This window comes from Protopterus annectens, chromosome 8.part1, assembly GCF_019279795.1.
Source record: "Protopterus annectens isolate FY-2018-M chromosome 8.part1, PAN1.0, whole genome shotgun sequence".
NCBI classification, from domain to species: Eukaryota; Metazoa; Chordata; order Ceratodontiformes; family Protopteridae; genus Protopterus; species Protopterus annectens.
In genome coordinates, this window is record NC_056742.1 from 496,117,963 (window position 1) to 496,141,731 (window position 23,769).

General features: G+C 35.5%; 1 protein-coding gene across 1 annotated transcript in view; it reads left to right on the top strand.

Annotated features, from left to right (window-relative positions):
* Window positions 1–23,769, top strand: part of LOC122810163 (guanine nucleotide-binding protein G(s) subunit alpha-like) — a 290,898-nt gene that overhangs the window by 203,426 nt on the left and 63,703 nt on the right. The window contains exon 7 of the mRNA XM_044081640.1: window positions 8,433–8,506. Within this exon, the coding sequence (XP_043937575.1) occupies window positions 8,433–8,506 (74 nt within the window). The remainder of the gene's footprint in view (window positions 1–8,432; window positions 8,507–23,769) is intronic.

A 23,769-nucleotide genomic window follows, 5' to 3' on the forward strand; every position in this document is an offset into this window, starting at 1 on the left:
ATCAATAAAGATCCACATAATGCTTTAGCAACGCATGCTGAAAGAAATGTCGGTCATTCTTTCACTTATAAGGTGATAGAGAATGTATATAGTGGAATAAGGAAAGGCAACATTGAAAATATAACTGAATGCAGGAAGAGTAAGTGGATTGTGAACCTCCGTGATGATATTGAGCCAGGCTTGAATAACATCATCCCACTGAAACCTATACTAAAAGCTAGAAGACCAACTATCAGCTAACATGGAGGTGTGTCTGGCTTAATAATTCATGACTGGTCACACCCCTCAAAAGCAAAAGGTATAGGAAATGGAACACCCCCAGCTGAGAGGAAAGAGGATTGGTGCGTTTAAACAGCTTATTGACAGTGTGATGATTGAATGATTGTGTCAACAGTAAAGGAAGCAAACACTATAAAAAGGAACTTCCAGTCCCAATCTCTACGATCTGAAGAAGATACTGAAAGCGCTTATCGTTTGGAATACATAGGGACTGTTTTATTCTACATCAAGATTTTAACTTGACATGAAGATTTTAACTTTTCCTACAATAAAAGGATTTTAACTGTAATTAAAGCTAGAAACTTTTATTTGATCTGTTAGACTGGTTAATCTGTTATCACAGTTCATCACAGTCACATAGCAGCTACTACATCTTCAGTGTGGATACTTTGTATATCAGACCAAAAATATTGGATACTTTGAAGCCATCATAAGACTGGAAACTTTGGAGCCATCATTTTGCTATGGTATAACTGCATTCACAGCGCTAATATCTTGTAAGTGCATTTAAGTTAAGTACTGGAAATGTATGCAAGTTTTTTGCTATATATGTTGCACTTTTAAGTTTTATATCATTTAACCACACTACTTATTCTCCAAGAGAACTTTACTTCATTGGCCATTGTTGTACAGAATTTCATTTTGAATACTGTAATAGCAAACTTATGTTGCATAATATTTTCCATTTAATGCATAACAAGGGTCAGATTGCAATACTACATAGTCATCTTTACTACAGTTCCTTATAAAATATAATGGTAGATTCTCATATATAAGTATTAGATTATTACATGATTGGGTACATAGTATAAATAACATGTTTTTAGTTGCTTATAGAAGTTATTAAATAGATATATATCACACTGATTTACTTACTAAGTTAATAACTGGTGTCATATATATAAATTTAATCTAGTTTTAATACATGTTTTTTCCTCTCTTTTTTTACAAGAAAATATATAATTAAAACTTTAAATTCTTAACACTTTAATGCAGGAAGTACCAATAGGGAATACATATCACATCCATTTTATATTTAACTTGATATTATTAATCATTTGTCATGGTAGAGGGATATTAACTGTTGTTAGTAAGGGGTGGTTGATTCAAGCAGTACTCTGAATCAGGAGTATCTCGAACTCCATGAAGTGGATATCAGAAAGTGGTTTTGATATCTTGATTATTGATCTAATAAGAAATCATTTGTTATTAAGAGTTATATATAGTTTCTTCTGTTTAATGTTTTGCTTTATATGTTATTCTATGCCCATAACAAAATCCTTGATATCTATGTGTGTCAAAAAAAAAGAAATGTTTGCTTATAAATTTATGTCATTGAATGTAAATGGTCTTAACAACCCTATAAAAAGGGGAGGTTTGGTTAAATATTTAAAAACGAATAAGGTTAATATTGCATTCTTACAAGAATCCCACATAATAGACAGAGATTTAGTTAAAATGTCCTTTCGTGGTTATTCAGTTCTTGCAGAGTCACACTATGGGACCAAAAGAAGAGGTACAATGATATTATGGAAAAAATCATTACCAATGCCAAAAATATTAGAGTCATATTCAGACAAAAATGGCATGTTGTGTATAGTTACCATAGAAATAAATAAAAAACAAGTTACATTGGTTAATGACTATTGTATACCAGGTATTGGTGGGGAAACAGTTAATAAATATTTTGAGTTAACTTTAACTAAAATTAAGGGTGATATAATATATGCAGGAGACTTCATTTGTATCTTATCTAAGAATGATACTATCAAAAATGATAACTTTAGAATCTCTTCTCCTGCAAAAAAAAACTTATTAATTTCAGTAATAATTTGAATTTGAAAGATATTTATAATTTAAAAGGAACAGATTCTGTAAATTATACTCATTATTCCTTTAGATTTGGTTCTCAGACTACTATTGACAAAGTATTTTTGACTGATATGTTATACTCTAAGATAAAAGAAGTTTTCATTAGTTCCTGCCCGATGTCTGACCATAATGCCATCTTCTTTCAAATTAATATCATATGTAGCAATTTGATATTCTGGCAAAGAATCCCTGCCTATATTATTAAATTAAAGGGATTTAAAGAGTGGCTACTAAAAGAAATAAAATTATGTTTGGATATTAATGACAGTAATACAACTTCCAAAGCAATAGTATAGGACTCTTTAAAATCTTATCTATTTGGCAGAATCAAAAATTGGTATTTGAACAAGAGAAAGGAATGGGAAAGTGAACTAATCAGATTACAGTCAATAATTGACTTTTTTAAAAAGCAAAGTAAATGATAAGGACATAAAGTCTACCAATGAACTAAAATAACTTAATCTAGAATATATACAAATCTTAAATCATAACATTGCAATAAATTTAGAAAGACTTTAATTGCAATCCTATTCAGTAAATCCCAAAAATATGCATAGATTAGCAGTAAAATCAAAAATGTTATATATCTCTATACATATAACATAGATTAAAGATGAAACAACTAACAAACACAAATATGTTTTAGACCTAGGAAATATTCTAGAAGTATTTAGAAAACACCATGAAATTATAAACCAAGAGAATGTAAGTACTGACTACAATGACATGAGATGATTTATTAAAAGTTAATATTAAAAAAAATTAACAAAAGAACAAAATACTAAATTGTTGAAAGCGATAACTTTTAAAAGAACTAAAGGAAAGAATTTTGAACATAAAAAATAATAAATCACCAGTTCTAGATGGTTTAATTGGGGAAATATATACATTATTACCAGATGAAGTATTACATTCTTTATTAGAAGCTTTTGAAAAATTTAGGAAGGATGAATTTTCAATACCCTCCTGGAAATATGCCATGATATCTCCAATTTTGAAACATGGAAAAGATCCTACTTTAGTAGCCTGTTATCATCCAATATCATTGCTAAATGTAGACTACAAAAATTTTATATCAATTCTTGCTAACAGACTAACTCAATTAATGCCTAATCTAATAACTGATGATCAAACATTTTTTTATTTTGAATAGAAAGGTTCAAGATAATGTTATAAAATTACTATCCTTAATAGAACATGCAAATAAGAACAAAAAAGAACCATAAATCATTAGTTTAGATCTAAATAAAGCTTTTGACTCCATAAACCGGTCCTATTTATTTAAGGCACTTGATATCTATGGTTTTTCATCTGATTTTATAATTTTTTTTTAAGTAGACTATATGTAAATTCAATTTCATATGTCAAAATTGGGGCCTTCTTATCAGGTCCTCTTAGAATCTTTAGAGGAACCAAACAAGGATGTCCGCCATCCCCTCTATTGTTTGCTTTATCTGTAGAACCTTTGTCAATTTCATAAGAGAAAATCCTAAAATAAGAGATGTTAATGTTAATTCTAACTATAATTACAAAATACAACTTTTTGCGGACAATATTTTATTAACAATTGGAGATATAAATTATTCTATTGATCATATTAAACAATTGCTTCAAACATTTGAAATGATTTCTGGCCTAAAATTTAACCAAGAGAAAACAAAAGCTTTAATATTGAACAAAAGGATAGATAGTAAATTAAAAAAAAATCATAGTGAATTTAACTGGTTAAATGTCAAGCTTGAATACTTAGGGGTATCAAAAAAATCATATTGGAAAGAAACTATAAATACTAACTATAAAAAGTTGGTAGTTATGGTGAAAGAATATACAGATAGATGGAATAAAATGTTTTTTCTTTAGAAGAAAAAATTGTCTTAATAAAGATGATCATTCTACCAAAAATGTTGTTCTTTTTTTCAAACACTAATAGCTTTGCCCTCAATGAAATTAATAAAACAGCCAAACTCCATGTTGTTAAAATTCTTATGGTTTCCACAAAAACCAAGAATTGCTTATGCATGGCATTATAAAAATTGGGATGAGGGAGGAATATCATTTCTGAATTTAGAGCTATAAGCGGAGGCTATAACTCTTAAATTAGTAACACAATGGTTAAACCCTAAGTATAAATCAAATTGGAAAAATCTTCACATTACTTCTCTTACAAATATAAATTCAAAATTAGAAATAAGTACATTTTCAGAAAACATTAAAATCTTTCTAGTGTTAAAAGATTATATTTATAACACAAATAAAAATGAAAGATTGTCCCCATTTCTTAAATACATATTAAGTAAATTAAAAAAATCATTAAATAAAACATACCTGATGGAAAACTTTAATTTATATATACAAAGAAATGTCTTGATTTGTTCACTGTACCCAAAATCAGGGATATGGAAAACAATGGTTTAGTTTATTGGCACCAATTTCTGATAAATAATAATATTCAAGATCCAAACTCCCTTATGGCCAGATATAATAAAAATAATAACTGGTTAAATATACAAATTTTCAGAGAATACTTTATAAATGAATTTAAAATACATCAAATGTTTAACATAGCATCTTTGCCTAAAATCCTACTACTACTATGTGAAATACATATGTTACATAGTAATAAAACCCTTTCAGTATCAAAATTATATAAAACTCTAAAATTAGATTTGCAAATACCAGAAGGGTCATTTTGGAGTTACTCTGAAAAAATCAATAATTCCAGCTTTTCAGACAATGATAAAAAGTTAATACTTAAATCAATTAAACATACGTCTCCCTTTTGGAAAAAAATTTCATAGAAATTTATACATAGACGTTTTATCACCCTTCATAGAATTACAATAATGTCAAATAATGGTATTAATAAATGCTGGAGGTGTGAAGAGACTGGGAACATATGTTTGTTAAATGTAAGAATGTAAACAAATACTGGTTAGAGTTTAAAGATTTTATAAAAGCATTGTGGTCAGATAGGTGCAAAATCTCAGATTCTATGTTATTATTTAATGCCCCAATGCCTGCATGTATTCCAGATACTTAAGTACATCTTCTTTGGTCCTTACTTGCAATAGCAAGAAAAGTTAACACAATAAATTGGAAATCTAAAAAGATTCTTTTATTTATGGATTTTATTGCATTAGCTAAGATTGTATGTCATAGGGAATTACAAACTCTATATTTAAGAACTAATAGAATGACATAAGAAAATATCTTGGTTAAAACTTAAAAAATTATTAGATAAAATGTAAATATTGAAGGTCATTACATGTGTTATGGGTATTGTATATTGTATATAGTTATTGTTACACATATGGTTTTGAACTTGTGATATTAAATGTAAAAAGGTAATATTTATAAAATTAAATAAACATTGATTATAAAAAGTTAGACTAGATGCAATATGATTTTCAGCTTAAATGATATGATAAAGAATTACTAATATTAAATAAAGATAAAGTTTTGAATTAACATAATACAACTGCAAAACCATCTTTTTCTGATATGGATGGTAATGATAGGGTAAGCACCGGTAATTATCAGCCTGTATGTTATATAACTAGATTTAATAGATATACAAAATTTATCAGGAACATTATTAAGAACAATAGGTCTATTTTATCTGCATTACCTGATAGTAACAATACTTTAGGGACTGGTCCCAAGTTTGTTTACAAATATGAGAGAAACTTTAAACAGCAATTATGTTATAAGGAAATTTTCTTAGGTCAGAAATGTGTGCACCTTGTCATGATTGTGCAGCATGTACTTATATAGATGGAAATAATAATTTTATACATCATATTACTAAAAAGTTTTTTCTTTTAACTGTTTTGTTCTGTATAAATCAATGAATTTTAATGTATTTGGTGGTATGTAGATCTTGCACATGTTTTTTATGTAGGAAAAACAAATAAAATGTTTAATGATCATATTTTAGAACATGTATCTGATATATGTTACAGACACTTAGCAAAACATGTTGTAGAAAATGGTGTTGCACATAAATTTTAAGTTTAAAGATATTGAGCTATTGAATGGATGCTATGCTATGCATGGAGGTGACTCCAATGTAAAGGTTGAATGTTTCGAATATAAATGGATTAATTACCAGTCTGCTGCTAAGTATCCAGGATTAAATAGTGCAGTTACCTTAAAAACCTGTTTTGAAAGTGAATTCTTTATATCCTATATAAATGTTGTATTTATACTTTTTTTATTTTTGTGGGCCGCTATCTGATTGGTTATTTGTCTTATGATCTGACTATTTAAACATTTGTCAAATGGATTTTTATATGCATTGGGAAAGAGGCTGTCTCGAAAGCTTTGTGAGTTTATATTTGTTTATTTTATTAAAAATGGCTAACTAGAGTGGTGAAGAAGCTCCTCGTCTTTTTAATTATACGTTTTTTGGACGCCTTTCCTTTGGTGGTTGCTTGCATTGTTTTGGATTTATTAAGACCTACCTTTACCTTAGCTTGCATGAAAAGTCTTTTATAACATATCCCCTGCATCATGAAATATAATGCATAATGACCTTAGAACTCTTAATACCCTCATACTGTTTAGAATAAAACTTACGTCCCATTTAACAAAATGAGACACTTCTGTGATTGCCTCAGAGACACTGGGTATCATATGAGGCACTACCTACCCTGATGCTAATGTTAATTTTTCAGACTCCTTAGTATTGTACATAGTACACTATGTAGCAGATAGATTTATTCTATTAATCTAAATGTGTACTTGTGTACATATCAAACATTTAGACATACTATTACTATTTAGTTTAGTAGTAGAATTGTGCACATCTGAACTGATATACTTATGTGGTGAACTTTACTATAGCTGTTCTTCCAGTGGTACTAGTCACTAACACACTCTGCATATTAAGTTGTCTACTACAAATCTTGCAATTTTACTTCAGTTATTTTTCTTTTATGTACAGAACTAGTGAGTAAGGGTAATTGTATACTTAATATGCCAAAGAATCCTTGTGTTACTATTAATTTTGGGGGAAATGTGTTGTGTCTCTTTCTTTAGTGTGTTATGTATGTTCTGTTGCACTGTATAAACAATGTCTACTATTGTCAATTAACGGAGATGTCCAATGTCACATATTGTCATTTATTGTCATATACCGCTGCTTTGCCATGTGGCCTAGACTATGACTGAAGATGCTCCTTGGACCATTCTTCCTCTCTGGTTAAAAATATAAAATAAATAAATTCAGGTAGCTATCAGGATCTTTTGCATAGGTGAAGACGAAAATAACTGCCCAGAAGGGCCATTTTAAGCCTAGCCTTTTGATCTCATTAGGTAGTTAAATTACTATTACTGTGATTTTTATTGCAATACTTCCCATTTGTGAATGTATGTTTGTGGGGTCATAGTGTTGAGTGTTGAAAGGGGACCCTGCTGCTAGATAATGCATTTAGGCAGTGCCTCAGCCCGTTCCAGTGGACTGTATGCAGTTCTGTGGACCAGATGAAGGAAGGCAGGATAGAAGAAGTAAAGTGCAAGCTGTTAAAGGGTGCATTTGGCAGCTCAGAAGACTTGCCAACAATTAGATTCAAACAAAGTACTGATGCTCATTTAAGTAGCTGTGGCTAATTTTATAGCTGCTTGATGTTGTAGTTTTTTTATGGTTCGCAACTTGTAGTTAAAGTTGGGAGATGCCAGTCAAGGAACTGCCCAGGACACTAGTGGAGATAGCCACAGCCATCAGAGCAATTTTACACAAGAGTGATCAGCTGTACAATATCTGAAGGACATAGTATGATATGCAGAGTTATTTTACAGAAGGGCAAATAATCCAGACATGCTGAAAGTATAATCCTTCTGCTGCATCCTAAGTTACCCTAGGGGCCTCCTGTCAGTGGGCCATACTTGGTACACTTCAGATGTGAGGTGCCCAGGGGTCATCTTCTCTAGGTGTTGGAACTACGAAAAGGGTGTATCTCCAATACTGAACATACCGTTAAAAGTATAACCAAATCCTTTACAAAAATATTACTTTGAGCCAATCAGAGTGAAGCAGATATGTTTTGCATATTCTAGCCTCCATTCCAATATCTAAAAATAACCTCACCAGGGTTGTACCAGTATTAAGATACACCAAGTTAGTAAGACTCTATGTTATCAGATCTGTTGACAGACTAGACTTTCATCATTTACAGTTCAACTCCTGTAAATCCTGTGTAATTAATGTGATTGCATATGTGTACAGATGTAGTTTAATTATGTGGTCGTCTAATATGAGATATTTTTCCCCCTCAATAAAGGATTATTTTTGGTGTAAATCAAAATTCGCAAGCAGACCAGACCCAGACTTTATGATCAGAGAATGGCCGTATACGTAAGTCATGGTGCACTTGCCATAAATGTTTTTTACTTATATCAATATAATACCTAATTTTATTGTAATTTAGAAAGATAGCTCTTTTTAGAGTAATTAGTTTATCTTATTTAAACAAACATGAAAAAGGTCAACTTGTCATTTCAATTTCTTTAAGATTAGACCAGGTAGCAATGCAGAGGGGAAATGGTGGTGTTTGTTGGTGGCAGGATGTTTTTTTATGGATCAGACAGAGCTTTCAATTTATAGCACTGAATTTTACTCGGATTGTAAATGTATATGTTTCTTATATTTTCAAGTTCTCTTAGAAAGATCAGCATGAAGAAGTATTTTAAAAAGGAATAATAATTTAGCATTTTCTTCTGTACCACTGTCGAAACAAATTTCTTGACGTTTCTGCACATACTACTATGTTTAAACAAATAATTTTCTTCTTTCTTTGTCATTGTCTACATATGTTCACTGACACATTTGGATAGTTTTCTAGTAGCCTTTCCAGCATAAAAAGTATTGCATGTTGTACATGTAGCACAATGTACTATGTTTTCAATGTTACAGCTGAAATGTGCTGTAATATTCATAGAATGATCCGTGTAACAGCTCTAGAGTTGCACTTTACACAAGTCAAGCTAACTGTAATTCAGCAAACATATGTAGCTATTTGTTCAACTATTAATTAATATTGTAAAACAATGCAACAAGAGATAGTACAGCACACAAACGGAGCCCAGGACAACAAGGTCGTACATAAAAATAATAAATATAATCAATCACCATATGCACGTTCTTCCTGGTAATATGCTAAAGAGACTCCAACTGCTTAGAAGTAAAAAATTCCAATACGCTGACACTCCACTTCTATCAGGATATGTAACAAACAGCCCAGATTTGTAAAATCACACAATTTTATTCCAAAACGACAAAAAGTGAGCGCTTTCGCCAATAGGCTTCTTCAGACTTTGCAAATAGCACTCATATGCCACATTTTAAATACACCTCTCTTTGCAGTGATTGGTTAAACATCATTTCAAATTAATTACTTATGTATTTAACATCTAAAATAGATGAAATTTAACCAGATACATGAATAGGAACTACAGCCATTAAAATTACATATAAATATATACCTAATTAAAATGTATGTATAAATCTAACTACTTTAATATAACAAATGTATTCATTGAAATGTATAAACACCTATTAAAACTTATGTAAATGCTAATAAAAAGCAGATATACATACATGTGACTTAAAAACATAACATAAAAGTTAATTATTTAGGTCTGAAGATCCTTCTGTTCTTCAAAATAGGTTTGATTTGAACTTTATCGTTCAAACCTGGCGGTTCATCAGCTTTCAACCTAATTATCCATCTGACTTCACATTCAAGGGTCAGATTGATAACATCGCCCCCTCTAAAACTAGTATATATAGATTGAAGTACACTAAATTTAAATGTGTGGTGTGATCCTGCTGTCTGATGGTGTTTAGCTAGGGCATTCACATCTGAGCCTGTCCTAATGTGATAATTATGTTCTCTGATGCGTTCTTTCAATGTCCTGTTGGTCTTGCCAACATAAAATGAAGGGCATGTGACGCATCTTGCCAGATAAACAACATTTTTACTATTGCAATTGGTATTGGTATCAAAGTAAAACCTATAGTTGGTAACTGGATGAATGAACATTGTTTCTTCATTGATAAAACCACAATGATTACACGTGCCACATGGCATCGTATTCCTATCTTTGTTAACCACCACTCGTTTAAAATTCACCTTTTTAGGTTTGCATAGCAGCCTTTTCAAATTGGGTTTGTTTTTAAAAGCCAGACAAGGCTTAGAACCTACCATTTTACCAATTTCTCTGTCAGATAATAAAATGTCCCAGTGTTTATTATACATTTCTCTAACTATTTTGGTGTCCCTGGTATAGGTCATAACTGGCCTGACTACCTCAATGGATGGTTGTGGGGCTATGTCAAGACTTTCATCCCGTTCTGAGAAATAAGGTTTGGCTGTTGAGGTTCGTAAATTATTGACCTCAGAGATAACCATCTCAATTAATCCAGCATCATACCCTCTTTCAATAAACCTCTTCCTCAACTGTTCTACCTCAGTCCCATATCTATGGTCTAAGGGGTTATATCTGAATGCTCTCAAAAACTGACCTTTCATGATATTATAAAAAACATGGTGTGGGTGGATGCTATCTCTATGGAGCAATGTGTTTCTATGACATCATTTTCTATGAATGGACGTATTCAATGCTCCATTTTCTAGCCTGAATACTTCAATATCTAGGTATGAAATCCTAGTATCTGAGTAATTCAATGTGAACTTCAAGAAGTTAGTGGACACATTCATATGGTCCACAAACATTCTTAATGTCTCAGCATCACCCAACCAAATGAAAAAAAGGTCATCCACAAATCTACGGTATAACCCCACATGTTCCTTAAATAGGTTGGAATGGAACAGAAACTCATCTTCCCAGGCTGCCATTACTAGGTTGGCATAGCTATTGGCACAAGAAGTGCCCATAGCTACGCCATCCTTTTGAAGGTAAATGTCCTCTCCAAAAACAAAAACGTTGTTGAACAATATAGTTTCTATATATAATGCTATTAAATCAATCTTGGTGGTCAAAAAATCTGAATGTGAAGATAGGTAAGTTCTTATATAGTGGATGCCTAAATCGTTAGGTATCATTGTGAACAGACTAACTACGTCCAATGTAACTAATATATAATCAACATTGTCATCTAAATCTTTTGTGTAAGCATACAAATCCAATAAAAACTGTTTACTATCCTTAAGTATGATTTTATTCATATCAATGAGTGGTCTCAACGTTGTTTCCGTATAAACAGATAGTGGCTCAGTAACCCATCCCTGACCAGCTACAATAGGTCTCATTGGTGGATTAGTGCAGGATTTGTGTATCTTTGGCAGACCCTGAATAATAGGTAGCACAGGGTTATCAACTTTAAGATATTTGTATAACTCATCAGTTATACTTGAGGACATAATGAGGTCATCTAAAGTATAATAAACATCAAATATCTTCTGTTTAACTCTTTCCATGTCTATCTTGAGATAAAATTTATCATCACTCAAGAGATGTAACATTCTCTCATTGTAGTCAACTAAATCCATCAAAACGATGGGACCGCACTTATCGGCAGGTCTGATGGCTAGAGTAGTATCGTTCTTTAAATCATTCAGTGCGCATCTTTGTTTATAATTTAAATTTTGACCATGTCCCTTAGGTTGGTAAGTTAAAAAATGATCGTGTATATCATTTTCCAACATTCTACCAAACACATCCAACACTGGATGTAACTGTGGTATAAACGATGTTGATTATATATTAGTTACATTGGACGTAGTTAGTTTGTTCACAATGATACCTAATGATTTAGGCATCCACTATATAAGAACTTACCTATCTTCACATTCAGATTTTTTGACCACCAAGATTGATTTAATAGCATTATATATAGAAACTATATTGTTCAACAACGTTTTTGTTTTTGGAGAGGACATTTACCTTCAAAAGGATGGCGTAGCTATGGGCACTTCTTGTGCCAATAGCTATGCCAACCTAGTAATGGCAGCCTGGGAAGATGAGTTTCTGTTCCATTCCAACCTATTTAAGGAACATGGGGTTTACCGTGGGGTTATACCGTAGATTTGTGGATGACCTTTTTTTCATTTGGTTGGGTGATGCTGAGACATTAAGAATGTTTGTGGACTATATGAATGTGTCCACTAACTTCTTGAAGTTCACATTGAATTACTCAGATACTAGGATTTCATACCTAGATATTGAAGTATTCAGGCTAGAAAATGGAGCATTGAATACGTCCATTCATAGAAAATGATGTCATAGAAACACATTGCTCCATAGAGATAGCATCCACCCACACCATGTTTTTTATAATATCATGAAAGGTCAGTTTTTGAGAGCATCCAGATATAACCCCTTAGACCATAGATATGGGACTGAGGTAGAACAGTTGAGGAAGAGGTTTATTGAAAGAGGGTATGATGCTGGATTAATTGAGATGGTTATCTCTGAGGTCAATAATTTACGAACCTCAACAGCCAAACCTTATTTCTCAGAACGGGATGAAAGTCTTGACGTAGCCCCACAACCATCCATTGAGGTAGTCAGGCCAGTTATGACCTATACCAGGGACACCAAAATAGTTAGAGAAATGTATAATAAACACTGGGACATTTTACTATCTGACAGAGAAATTGGTAAAATGGTAGGTTCTAATCCTTGTCTGGCTTTTAAAAACAAACCCAATTTGAAAAGGCTGCTATGCAAACCTAAAAAGGTGAATTTTAAACGAGTGGTGGTTAACAAAGATAGGAATACGATGCCATGTGGCACGTGTAATCATTGTGGTTTTATCAATGAAGAAACAATGTTCATTCATCCAGTTACCAACTATAGGTTTTACTTTGATACCAATACCAATTGCAATAGTAAAAATGTTGTTTATCTGGCAAGATGCGTCACATGCCCTTCATTTTATGTTGGCAAGACCAACAGGACATTGAAAGAACGCATCAGAGAACATAATTATCACATTAGGACAGGCTCAGATGTGAATGCCCTAGCTAAACACCATCAGACAGCAGGATCACACCACACATTTAAATTTAGTGTACTTCAATCTATATATACTAGTTTTAGAGGGTGCGATGTTATCAGTCTGACCCTTGAATGTGAAGTCAGATGGATAATTAGGTTGAAAGCTGATGAACCGCCAGGTTTGAACGATAAAGTTCAAATCAAACCTATTTTGAAGAACAGAAGGATCTTCAGACCTAAATAATTAACTTTTATGTTATGTTTTTAAGTCACATGTATGTATATCTGCTTTTTATTAGCATTTACATAAGTTTTAATAGGTGTTTATACATTTCAATGAATACCTTTGTTATATTAAAGTAGTTAGATTTATACATACATTTTAATTAGGTATATATTTATATGTAATTTTAATGGCTGTAGTTCCTATTCATGTATCTGGTTAAATTTCATCTATTTTAGATGTTAAATACATAAGTAATTAATTTGAAATGATGTTTAACCAATCACTGCAAAGAGAGGTGTATTTAAAATGTGGCATATGAGTGCTATTTGCAAAGTCTGAAGAAGCCTATTGGCGAAAGCGCTCACTTTTTGTCTTTTTTGAATAAAATTGTGTGATTTTACAAATCTGGGCTGTTTGTTACATTTCCTGATAGAAGTGGAGTGTCAGCGTATTGGAATTTTTTACTTCTAAGCAGTTGGAGTCTCTTTAGCATATTACCAGGAAGAACGTGCATATGGTGATTGATTATATTAATTAATATTAATTAATATTATTAATTATTATTCTTGTGTCAGAGAAGTGCTGATGCAGATTCATTCTGTTGGCTAATAAATGGAAAAAAAATCAAATGAGTACAAATGCAAGATGTAACGTAAACGTTTTGAGTTACTTTTAAGTGTGTTTAGGTGACAGAAAAATTTAGCAATAAAATCTTAGAAAAGAATCATCTTGGCCCCCTATTCTCATTAGTTATTTTGTTAGCTTTTCAAAAAGCCTGTTCTCCTATGATCATCTGTTGTTTAGAATCTTCTCTTAAAGGGTCGGTTATGTGTTCTCATGATGCAGAACATAACATTTTCTTGGAGGGCACAAGACACATGACATACATATTAGAGGCTTTTCAGAGGGATTTTATTTTCTAGTATTAATAAAATGTTTTGTTTGATTTTTCAGTGTAGAAAGTTTAAATGGGCAGAATTCATGAACACCTTGCCCTATGGTTGTTGCACAGTAGAACAGAGTACCAAAGTCAGTAGGAATTCATAAAGAGAGTTACAAATTACATTAAGATATTATGCTTCATCTTCTCTCATTGTACTACCATATTATGTGCCACTCTGTGTACACATGCAAATCATACTTCTTAACCTCAATGGAGGTACAAAGGCCCAAAAATAGGGATAAATATTGCTCTTAAAAACTTAGAAGAAAGTTGATAGAATAACAAGTTTTACATTAGCATGAATTTTTTGAAGGGTATGAAGTATGAAACTCAAATTTCTGCCATTATTTTCTGACTTCAGTCCTCGATGATTTGCTGGTGAAGCAAACCACAAATATGAGGCAAAAATCAGGACTTTCTATAAAAATCTGGACAGTTGAGAGGTATAATGCAAATGACCCTCACAACATCAGAGCAGTTCAAAGGCAGTACACCAGTACCAGCTGTGGATGGGCTGATCCCAAGTACGTAAATTGCAGGACCAGAACAATGTACCTACCTGTGCTGTAGAACCTTTGACAGCCTCAGTCCTCTTTCTTTGATGATATCACTCAGCAGTACATACGAACCTGAGCAGTGCATCAGCCCCCAAAGTGCAAATTTATTTTATTTTGTCTCAATATGCATTTATGTTTGTTTCCTGCAGCAGGGCAGTGATCACTAATCAATTATAGGCCTAGTCTGGGTCATAGGGAAACAGGAAGAGATATATCAATACAATAGATACATGGTAGTTAGTGAACAGAAGCACAAACTTACATGATTTTGATTAATAGGCTGGCATTTCAAAAGCTTTCCCTGTGCTCAAGGAAAATGTTCTGGCCAAAAGCTGCATTTTCTGTGATACAGGGGAATGTAATTCACAGACTTTTTTAGCTGTAATGAGGAAGATCTTATCATTGGCTAATCTGCCTGTCTGTCAATTGGGTGTAGTTACCACTGGTACTAAACAGTACTTTTTGGCAGTAATTACCACTGCCTGTGTATCAAAGTGGTGCAGGTGCTTCACACCATTCACTGTCCCACACACATGCAGATACTGACACACACACACGCACACAAAAGACAATACTGCACATGCACAGGCAGTGATTTAGCATGACACCCCCAACTTGAACTTACCCATCGTCACACTGACCCATTCACCATTGCACACAAATATACACTCACAGACAGACAGAGACACACACACACACACACACACACACACACACACACACACACACACACACACACACACACACACACACACACACACCTGTCAGTCATCTCTGATTTTACAGTGTTTTTCTGATGTTGCCTCTTATTTTCACCCCGTGCCCTATGAAGAGATCACTGAGGATGACATTCAATTCAATTCAGCTTTATTGTCATATGTGCTAGAGACAACGGCAGAAAGTACAATGAAATTCTTTTTCTGCAAACTCTCTAGCAATATATAAAACATAACAATTAAAAAGATGTATGCTAAGACAACAAATACACAGCAATATAAATATCAATATCAGTAAATATATATGTGTGCAAAAATCAATATCAGTAAATATATATGTGTGCAAAAGAATGTATTTGTGCAAAAAAATCTTGTGTCCCTCCAAGCGTGAACCAGCCTACAATACTAGAGCGAGAAGTACTATGTGAGTTTTATACAGTCTAATAGCTTGAGGAATTAAACTGTCCTTCAGCCTGGTTGTTCTGGCCACCATATTCTTATAATGTTTTCCTGATGGTATCAGCATAAACATTTTATGTTGTGGGTGGGTAGTGTCCATGATAATGTTTTCAGCCCTCCTAAAAACTCTTTAGTTGTAGATGTTCTCTGATGCAGGGAGTGTTACTACAATGATGTTTTGCACAGTTTTTATTACTCACTGCAGAGCGTTGTGATCTTGTATTGTACCAAATCATACTGTAATAGAGTGGGAAACAATGTTCTCAATTGTACATCTGTAGCAGTTGCTGAGGATGGTATTGGGCATGCTAAACTTCCTCAGCCTTCTCAGAAAATACATTCGCTGCCAGCTTTTCCTTACCAGGTCTGTGATGAGTCCAGGTAAGATCCTCAGAGATGTTGCCACTCTTTCCACCTCAGACTCACCAGTATATAATGGTAAGTGCTGCCCTCTATTCCTCCATGTATCAATGACCATCTCTTTCATTTTGCTGCTATTAAGAAAGAGATTACAGTTCCGAGACCACTTCACTGCTATATGCTGATTCATCATCCCTGGAGATCAGATAAATGACTGATGTATCATACACAGATTTGACAATACTGGTGTCATTCTGAGAAGTAACACATTCATAAGTGAAGAGGGTGTAAAGCACTGGACTCAGAACACAGCCTTGCGGAGTTCCTGTATTTATTATGATTGTTTTACAGATGTTATTCCCTAGCCTGATGGACTGTGGTCTGCCTGTTAAAAAATCCAAGACCCAGTTGCAAAGAGTCGGTGGTGCACCCAGTATGGACAGCTTATTAATAAGCTTTGTTGGTATCACTGTATTGAAGGCCAACAATAATAAATAAACAGCAATCGAACATAATGGTCCTTATTCTCTAAATGAGTAAGAATCATATGCAATGTTGGTACTGACTGCATCCTCTGTCGACCTTTTCGGTCTTTATACAAACTGCAGGGGATCCATTGTATCAGGTATAACTGACTGAATATGACTCATAATGATTCTCTCAAAGCACTTCATCACTATGGGAGTCAGTGTAACCAGATGGTAGTAATTCAGGCAGTCCGCTTTGCCCTTTTTCAGCAGTGGAATAAGAGTGGTTGCCTTATTATGAGTGGGAATTGTAGCTCATGCAAGGAAGAGACTGAATATATCAGCCAGAACTTCAGCAGGCATTGGAGCAGGTTTTGTGTACTTCCAGCAATATTATCTGGACTGGCTGCCTTTGGCGTGTAACGTGTCTACAAATTTTAGGATACATTTTCAAGACTGAGAATATCCATGGAAAGTTTAAGTATTTGTGACATGCGTTTTGAGTATTTTTAGGTCTATTCACTTTGCAGTACTTATTGTGCTCTGATTTTTGTATTTTATTATTATATGATACTGACGGTTTGAGTTTATTGTCCTCCTTGGATACAGAAGAAATGAAACACACGATTAATTAAAGAAAAAAAACAAAAAGTGACCAGCCTTATGGCTTTTCTGACATCCACAAAAATATTGCTCAGGAGGAGATAGAGGTGTGAACTTGTGGTAGTGACGGCTGCTGCTTCGGTCCCTATGACAAGACAGACCCAGCACTGTATGATGGGAAAAGACCATGGCTGGACTGACATGGCTCCAAATTTCCTATGATTAAGCATGGAAACCATATACCATGAAATGAGTATACATACACTGACCTGCATAAAAGGAATTCAGTCAGTTTAAAGAAGAAAGATTTGTACAGTAACCAGGAGAGTGAGGAGATTTTGAATACAGTTTCTGATTGACAGCTTTGGAAAGGAATTATCAATGCAAGATGCTTTCAGCAAACATCTTGATGAGCTTTGCACAAGCCTATAAACATTAAAGGATCTTTACATGGATAGTGGAGGAAAGAAAGTACAGCCTTCTTTTCCACAGCAATATTTAATTTTTTGTGCAGTTTACCCAGTGGGCTGGCATATCTTAATGTTAAGAACATCATTGCGGCTGGAGTTTTTAATATTACTGCACATTCAAGATCACAGAATGTGAAAGTTTTGAAGATGTTTTGGACCTTTATCAATTAGGTCATATCACTGTGACTGCCTTCACTGAGGTTCTTAATACTCTTGTAGTGATTGCTTGTAAGACATCTCTACACTCTGGCAAAGCCTTTTACCTCGGGTGCACCCTCTTTTAATTGCAAAGAAAAGTAAATAAAATAATCGCTACTACAGTTACAAGAACTCCTCCTCCAGCTATATTTGTGATGACTCCTGTATACCGCTCAATGAGCTCTTCAGTGCAGTTATCCCTCTATTCTACAGAAAGCACTGTGTATGTAGCCTAACTCTAAGTAATCTGCTAGTTTACTCATTTCTCATTAAATTCTGAATTATATATCTTGCCTTCTGTGTGATAGCAGCCACCCGCAGCCCGCTCGCACCTCTCGCACCTACAGATTAAACTCTTGTCTCCTTGTGTTTAACCGTGTTACCATCCAAGAAATATCCTTTCCTGATTGCCATTTAGCCACTAGTTGGCATCACACACCTGGTATATGCTTTTTCACAGTACATGCTTCTATAACTTGATTAATTTTTAGCGAGTACCTTTCTGTTCTCCTTCCGCAGTTTTTCTTTTCTCCGGCTTACACCCTAAACACTGTCTCCTGCCCACAAATCTTTTCTCTTGACTTTTTAAGGCAAATCCTTCAGTACAACACCTACAGCTCAGCTTGAGTCACTTTGGATACAGATTGTTTTTTATATAACTATCTCTCCCTTTGTCTCTACCCGCTCCGTTCGCCCTGTGGGCTCACTCCACTCCCCTACCCTCAAATTCCACCTGTCCCAGTACTCCTACGTTTATTCCAGCCAGTAGTCTCCTCCCCTCTTCTACTACTCCACTCACAGTCCTCCTCTCTCTGCCCCTCCTCTTCTCATCCCCTCCTCTCAAAAGCCACTCCCCTTATACAATTCACTATACTCTACTCCTCTCCATTTCTTCATTCTGTATCTTATACCTCTCCTACATTATACCTCCCTCTCTACTCCATCTTATAAACTTACACCATCTCACTATGAACTCTTCATTACTACTTACCTTTCTCATCCCCTCTAACACCTTGTTAACTCTAATTCTACTATACCATACTACATCCTATTCCTCCACTCCTCTTCCCCCTTCTCTCATGTCCCACAGCACCTCTCCCAGCCCCCATCTCACCCTCACAATACTTCACTTCCATACCATCTCAGCCTCATTAGTCCAGCCCTAATCACCTCTACTACTTCAAACCAAAGATCTTACCCACCTTAACAAAACACAACTTCCCTAAACCTTTTTCATGTCATCCCCAACACTCAAAAGGAAAACTAAATCACCTACTACCTTCTTTCTTCATCCACCTAATTCTAGCAGGTGATATACACCATAACCCTGGACTTAGTACCACTGACAACTCCATCCCTCCAAAAACTATCAAAACTATCAGCCACAAAAGCCTTAAATTAGTTACTCTCAATGCCTAAAGTTTACGAAATAAAGCAACTATCTTCCATGCCTGGCTTAACCAGAACCAACCTGACACAGTAGCCATCTCTGAGACTTGGTTAAAACCATACATCTCTGAGTTCTACCCCCTGGTTACCAAGCCATTAGCTATGACCGCATGAATAGAAGAGGTGGAGGGGTAGCCTTGATATTCTCTAACATACTCCCCATTATTTCATACCCAAATCCCACCCCTCAGTTTAACAACGCAGAACTTGTAATAGGTGTGCTACAAATGAATAATCATAAAGTATCTGCATCATATCCCTCTATATTCTCCCAGGTAACAACACTACTACTTTAGAATAAATCCTCCAGTGGGCCTCAACTAATATTAACCTAGAGACCTACATTCTAGGTGATGTTAACTTAGACTGGAATAAAATTAACAACCAAAATCCCTCCATATCTGTCAGTCTCTTCAACTTTACTCAATTTACTAACTCTATCACTAGACCCAACAAAACCAATCCTTCAGGATCCACTCTGGACTGGATCTTAACTACCCACCCTAACAACATATTATACTTAGACATCCTTCCTGACTCTATTAGTGACCACCTGCCTGCCTTTATCCTCTGAGCAACCCATTCCTCCCGTCACTAGCACCAATATATACATACTCATAACCTTACAAACTTCAACCCTACAACCTTCTCTAATACCCTCAAACAAACTAACTGGAACACTCTAAAAACACTCCCTCTAGATGACACCGTCAGTTATTTCAATTCCACCTTCCTAAATATACTTAATACCCAAGCCCCTCCATGATCTATAAGAGTCAAACCTAACCCCACACCATGGCTAACCAAGGAAACCAAAAAACGTATGCAACAATGAGATAAATGCTGGAAACTTTCTCAGCACAATAAACATCCTGAAACCCTCCTTAAATATAAGCAACTCCACAACCTCACCAAAAGACATATAATCAAGGATAAACAATTCCACTATATGAAACTCCAAACCAACCACTCCAAAAACCCCAAACAATTCTGGAACTCCATCAACTCACTCCTTCACCCAGGCACCAAAAACAACCCTTGCCCTGATACTACTAAAACTGATCCAGAAATTGCCACTCTTTTCAACTCCTTCTTTATTAACTCTATTGCTGAACTAAGTCCTTCCCAAATACCCCACCCACACAAGTTAGTCACTCTACCCCAGGCTCTCAACCCAACCCCCCACCTTTGAACTTAAACCTATTTCAACCTCCTACATAAAGAAACTCCTCAGCAAGCTAAAACCATGCTCCAATGCCCCAGATAACATTTCGTCTGCATTCTTACATATTGCTGCAGATGGCATCACCCTCCCCATTAGTAAACAGATCCATACAAGAATCTTATGTCCCCAAGCTTTGGCGTGCTGCCTTTATACATCCTCTCCACAAAGGCGGTAAAAATAATAATACCTCAAACTTTCGCCCCATAGCCATCCTCTCCCCAATATCAAAAATATTGGAAAAATGCATTAACACCCAACTAATGCCCTTCCTAACCACAAACCATCTAATCTCTCAAACCCAACATGGCTTCAGCCCTGGCCATAGCACTATTACTGCTCTTCTCTCATTCTTAGATATAGTCAATCACGCCCACAAATCCAAAAAAAAAATAGTTTCTACAGTTTTATTAGACCTCTTCAAGGCTTTCGACACTATCTCCCATACCCATCTTCTCAAACACCTTGCTAATCTAAACCTTTCTCACAATTCCCTATCCTGGTTTTCAAGTTACCTATCTGATAGATCTCAAGCTGTAAAATGGAAGAAAGACACCTCAGACTTCCTTCCCACTCCTAATGGAGTTCCCCAAGGATCTATTCTTAGCCCAGTGCTGTTTAACATCTTTGTCAATGATTTCCACTCGGCCATTCCAAATACTAAAATAGTACAATATGCTGACAACTCCACTTTAATCTGCTGTGCCATCAACCTCCCAGAACTTCAATCATACACACAAACCACCTTCTCTGCCACTGAGGACTGGATGTTGCAAAACCATCTATCTCTAAATGCTAACAAATCCAAAATACTACTCTGCATTCCCTCAAAATCCTCCCCACTTGACAAAAATTCTTTACAAATTAGAAGTCGCAACAATTCTGCTATAGAAATCGTTCCCTATGCCAAACTACTTGAGGTCACCATAGATGAACACCTAAAATTTGACACGCATATTCAAGTAAACATCAAGAAAACACATCAAAAACTCGGTCTACTATACAGAAACATCCACTATCTCACTCCTTTGACTAGGCAAACCCTTGCCTCTACCTACCTTCTCCTCTCTCTGTTGTATGGTGCACCTATACTAGCTAACCTATTTTCCTCTATCTCTTCCAAAATGGAAAGTTGTTACAATAAAATCTCTAAATTTGCCATAAAAGGCATGTACTCCTCCCACCATTGCTCTGCCCTTCACTTACTTAACTGGCTAGAACTTCCCAACCATCTCGACTACCTCCAATCACTACTGTTGGAACAACTAGTCACCGTTCCCACAAGAGGAGAAAATATACTAGATCTCATCATCACAAACATGGGGACAAAATGCTCCACACCAGAAGTATATCCCTCATTGGTGAGATCAGATCATAAACTAATCTCACTGGATATCCACATCCCGCCCCCACCCCAAACAAAAAAGACCACAGTGAAGAACTTCTCTAAAGCAAACTTCACACTACTCAAGACTGGTGTGGTATCCTTCAAGGCCCCCGAGCCAGTGGAAACCACAACCCAAGCTGTGGAAGCCCTTACAAATGCCTTCTACGAACACCTCCAGGACTGCATGGATCAGGCAATCCCTAATAAAACCAAGACTCTTTCCACCAAGGGCAAACGTCCAGTCTGGTGGACCCCAGCCATAAACAAACTTTACAATAAGAGGATAAAGCTGTTATATGATAGAGCAAAATCCATAAAATAGAAGACACCTTTGATCATTATTAGTAAAAAAATACGAGCACTCATAAAATCATCCAAGGCCAACTTTGAGAGAAAAATTGCCATAGATTCAAAAGACAATCATAAGGCCTTTTTCAGCTATGTTAGAAACCTGGGTGGAAACTCCCAGATATGCTCAGAATTAGTCCAAAATGATACAAAAATCACTGAACCCACAGACATTGCCAACATACTGGCAGACAGGTTCAGTGCAAACTTCACCCCCCTCTCCCCCCCAAAAGGAGAGATAACTATCCCAGCAGAGTGCAGCCTCCCAGACATCTCCAATGCGCAGGTGAAAGCTGCTCTCTCTAAAGCTAAAAACACAGCATCAATGGGACTGGATGGTGTCCCCGGCTGTGTGCTACACAAACTCAATGAGGAACTAAACCCACACATAAGGCAGCTGTTTAATCTTAGCCTTACCACAGGATACGTGCCCAAGGAGTGGCGTACGGCAACTGTGGTCCCACTCCACAAAGGCGGTGCCTCTACTGACCCTGGTAATTACTGCCCGATAAGCTTAACAAGCCTGGTCTGCAAAGCTATGGAGAGGATCATAATGGAACTCATAAACAAAGACATAGGGGACTTGCAGACATTGGACCCGACCCAGTTTGGCTTTGTCAAAGGCAGATCATGCCTTTTGAACTTGGTCGACTTCTTCGAAACAGTCACCAAGGCCATTGATGAGGGAAAGGCCTACCTTGACCTTGCAAAAGCTTTCGACACAATACCCCACGCAGGTATTATAGAGAAACTTACCAGCTTAAATGTAAACCCATATGTCACAAGATGGGTTGCAAACTGGCTAAAGGACAGAACCCACAGGGTTAGAGTAGCTGGCGCCATGTCAGACTCCAAGCCGGTCACAAGTGGTGTCCCACAGGGCTCAGTCCTTGGCCCCCTGTTGTTCGGCATCTACTTCTCAGAAGTACAGGCTAACATAAGAGGACTATGGCTGACAAAGTTTGCAGATGACTGCAAACTGGGAGCCATAGTGCAAAGTACATCGGACACAGATATCCTTCAGAGGGGTCTCACGGAAACTGATAGCTAGTGCCAGAGCCATGGCCTGAAGTTAAATGCCAAAAAATGTATAGTCATACCCTTCGGGAAAAACAAGGTAACCCCAAGCTACCATATAGGTGGCAATCCACTAAGCACAGAAGAGGTTATCAGGGACCTGGGGACCCAGGTTGACAGTGGCCTTTCTTTTGACACTCTCATTGCTAAAGTGGTTAGAAAAACCTTCTACAT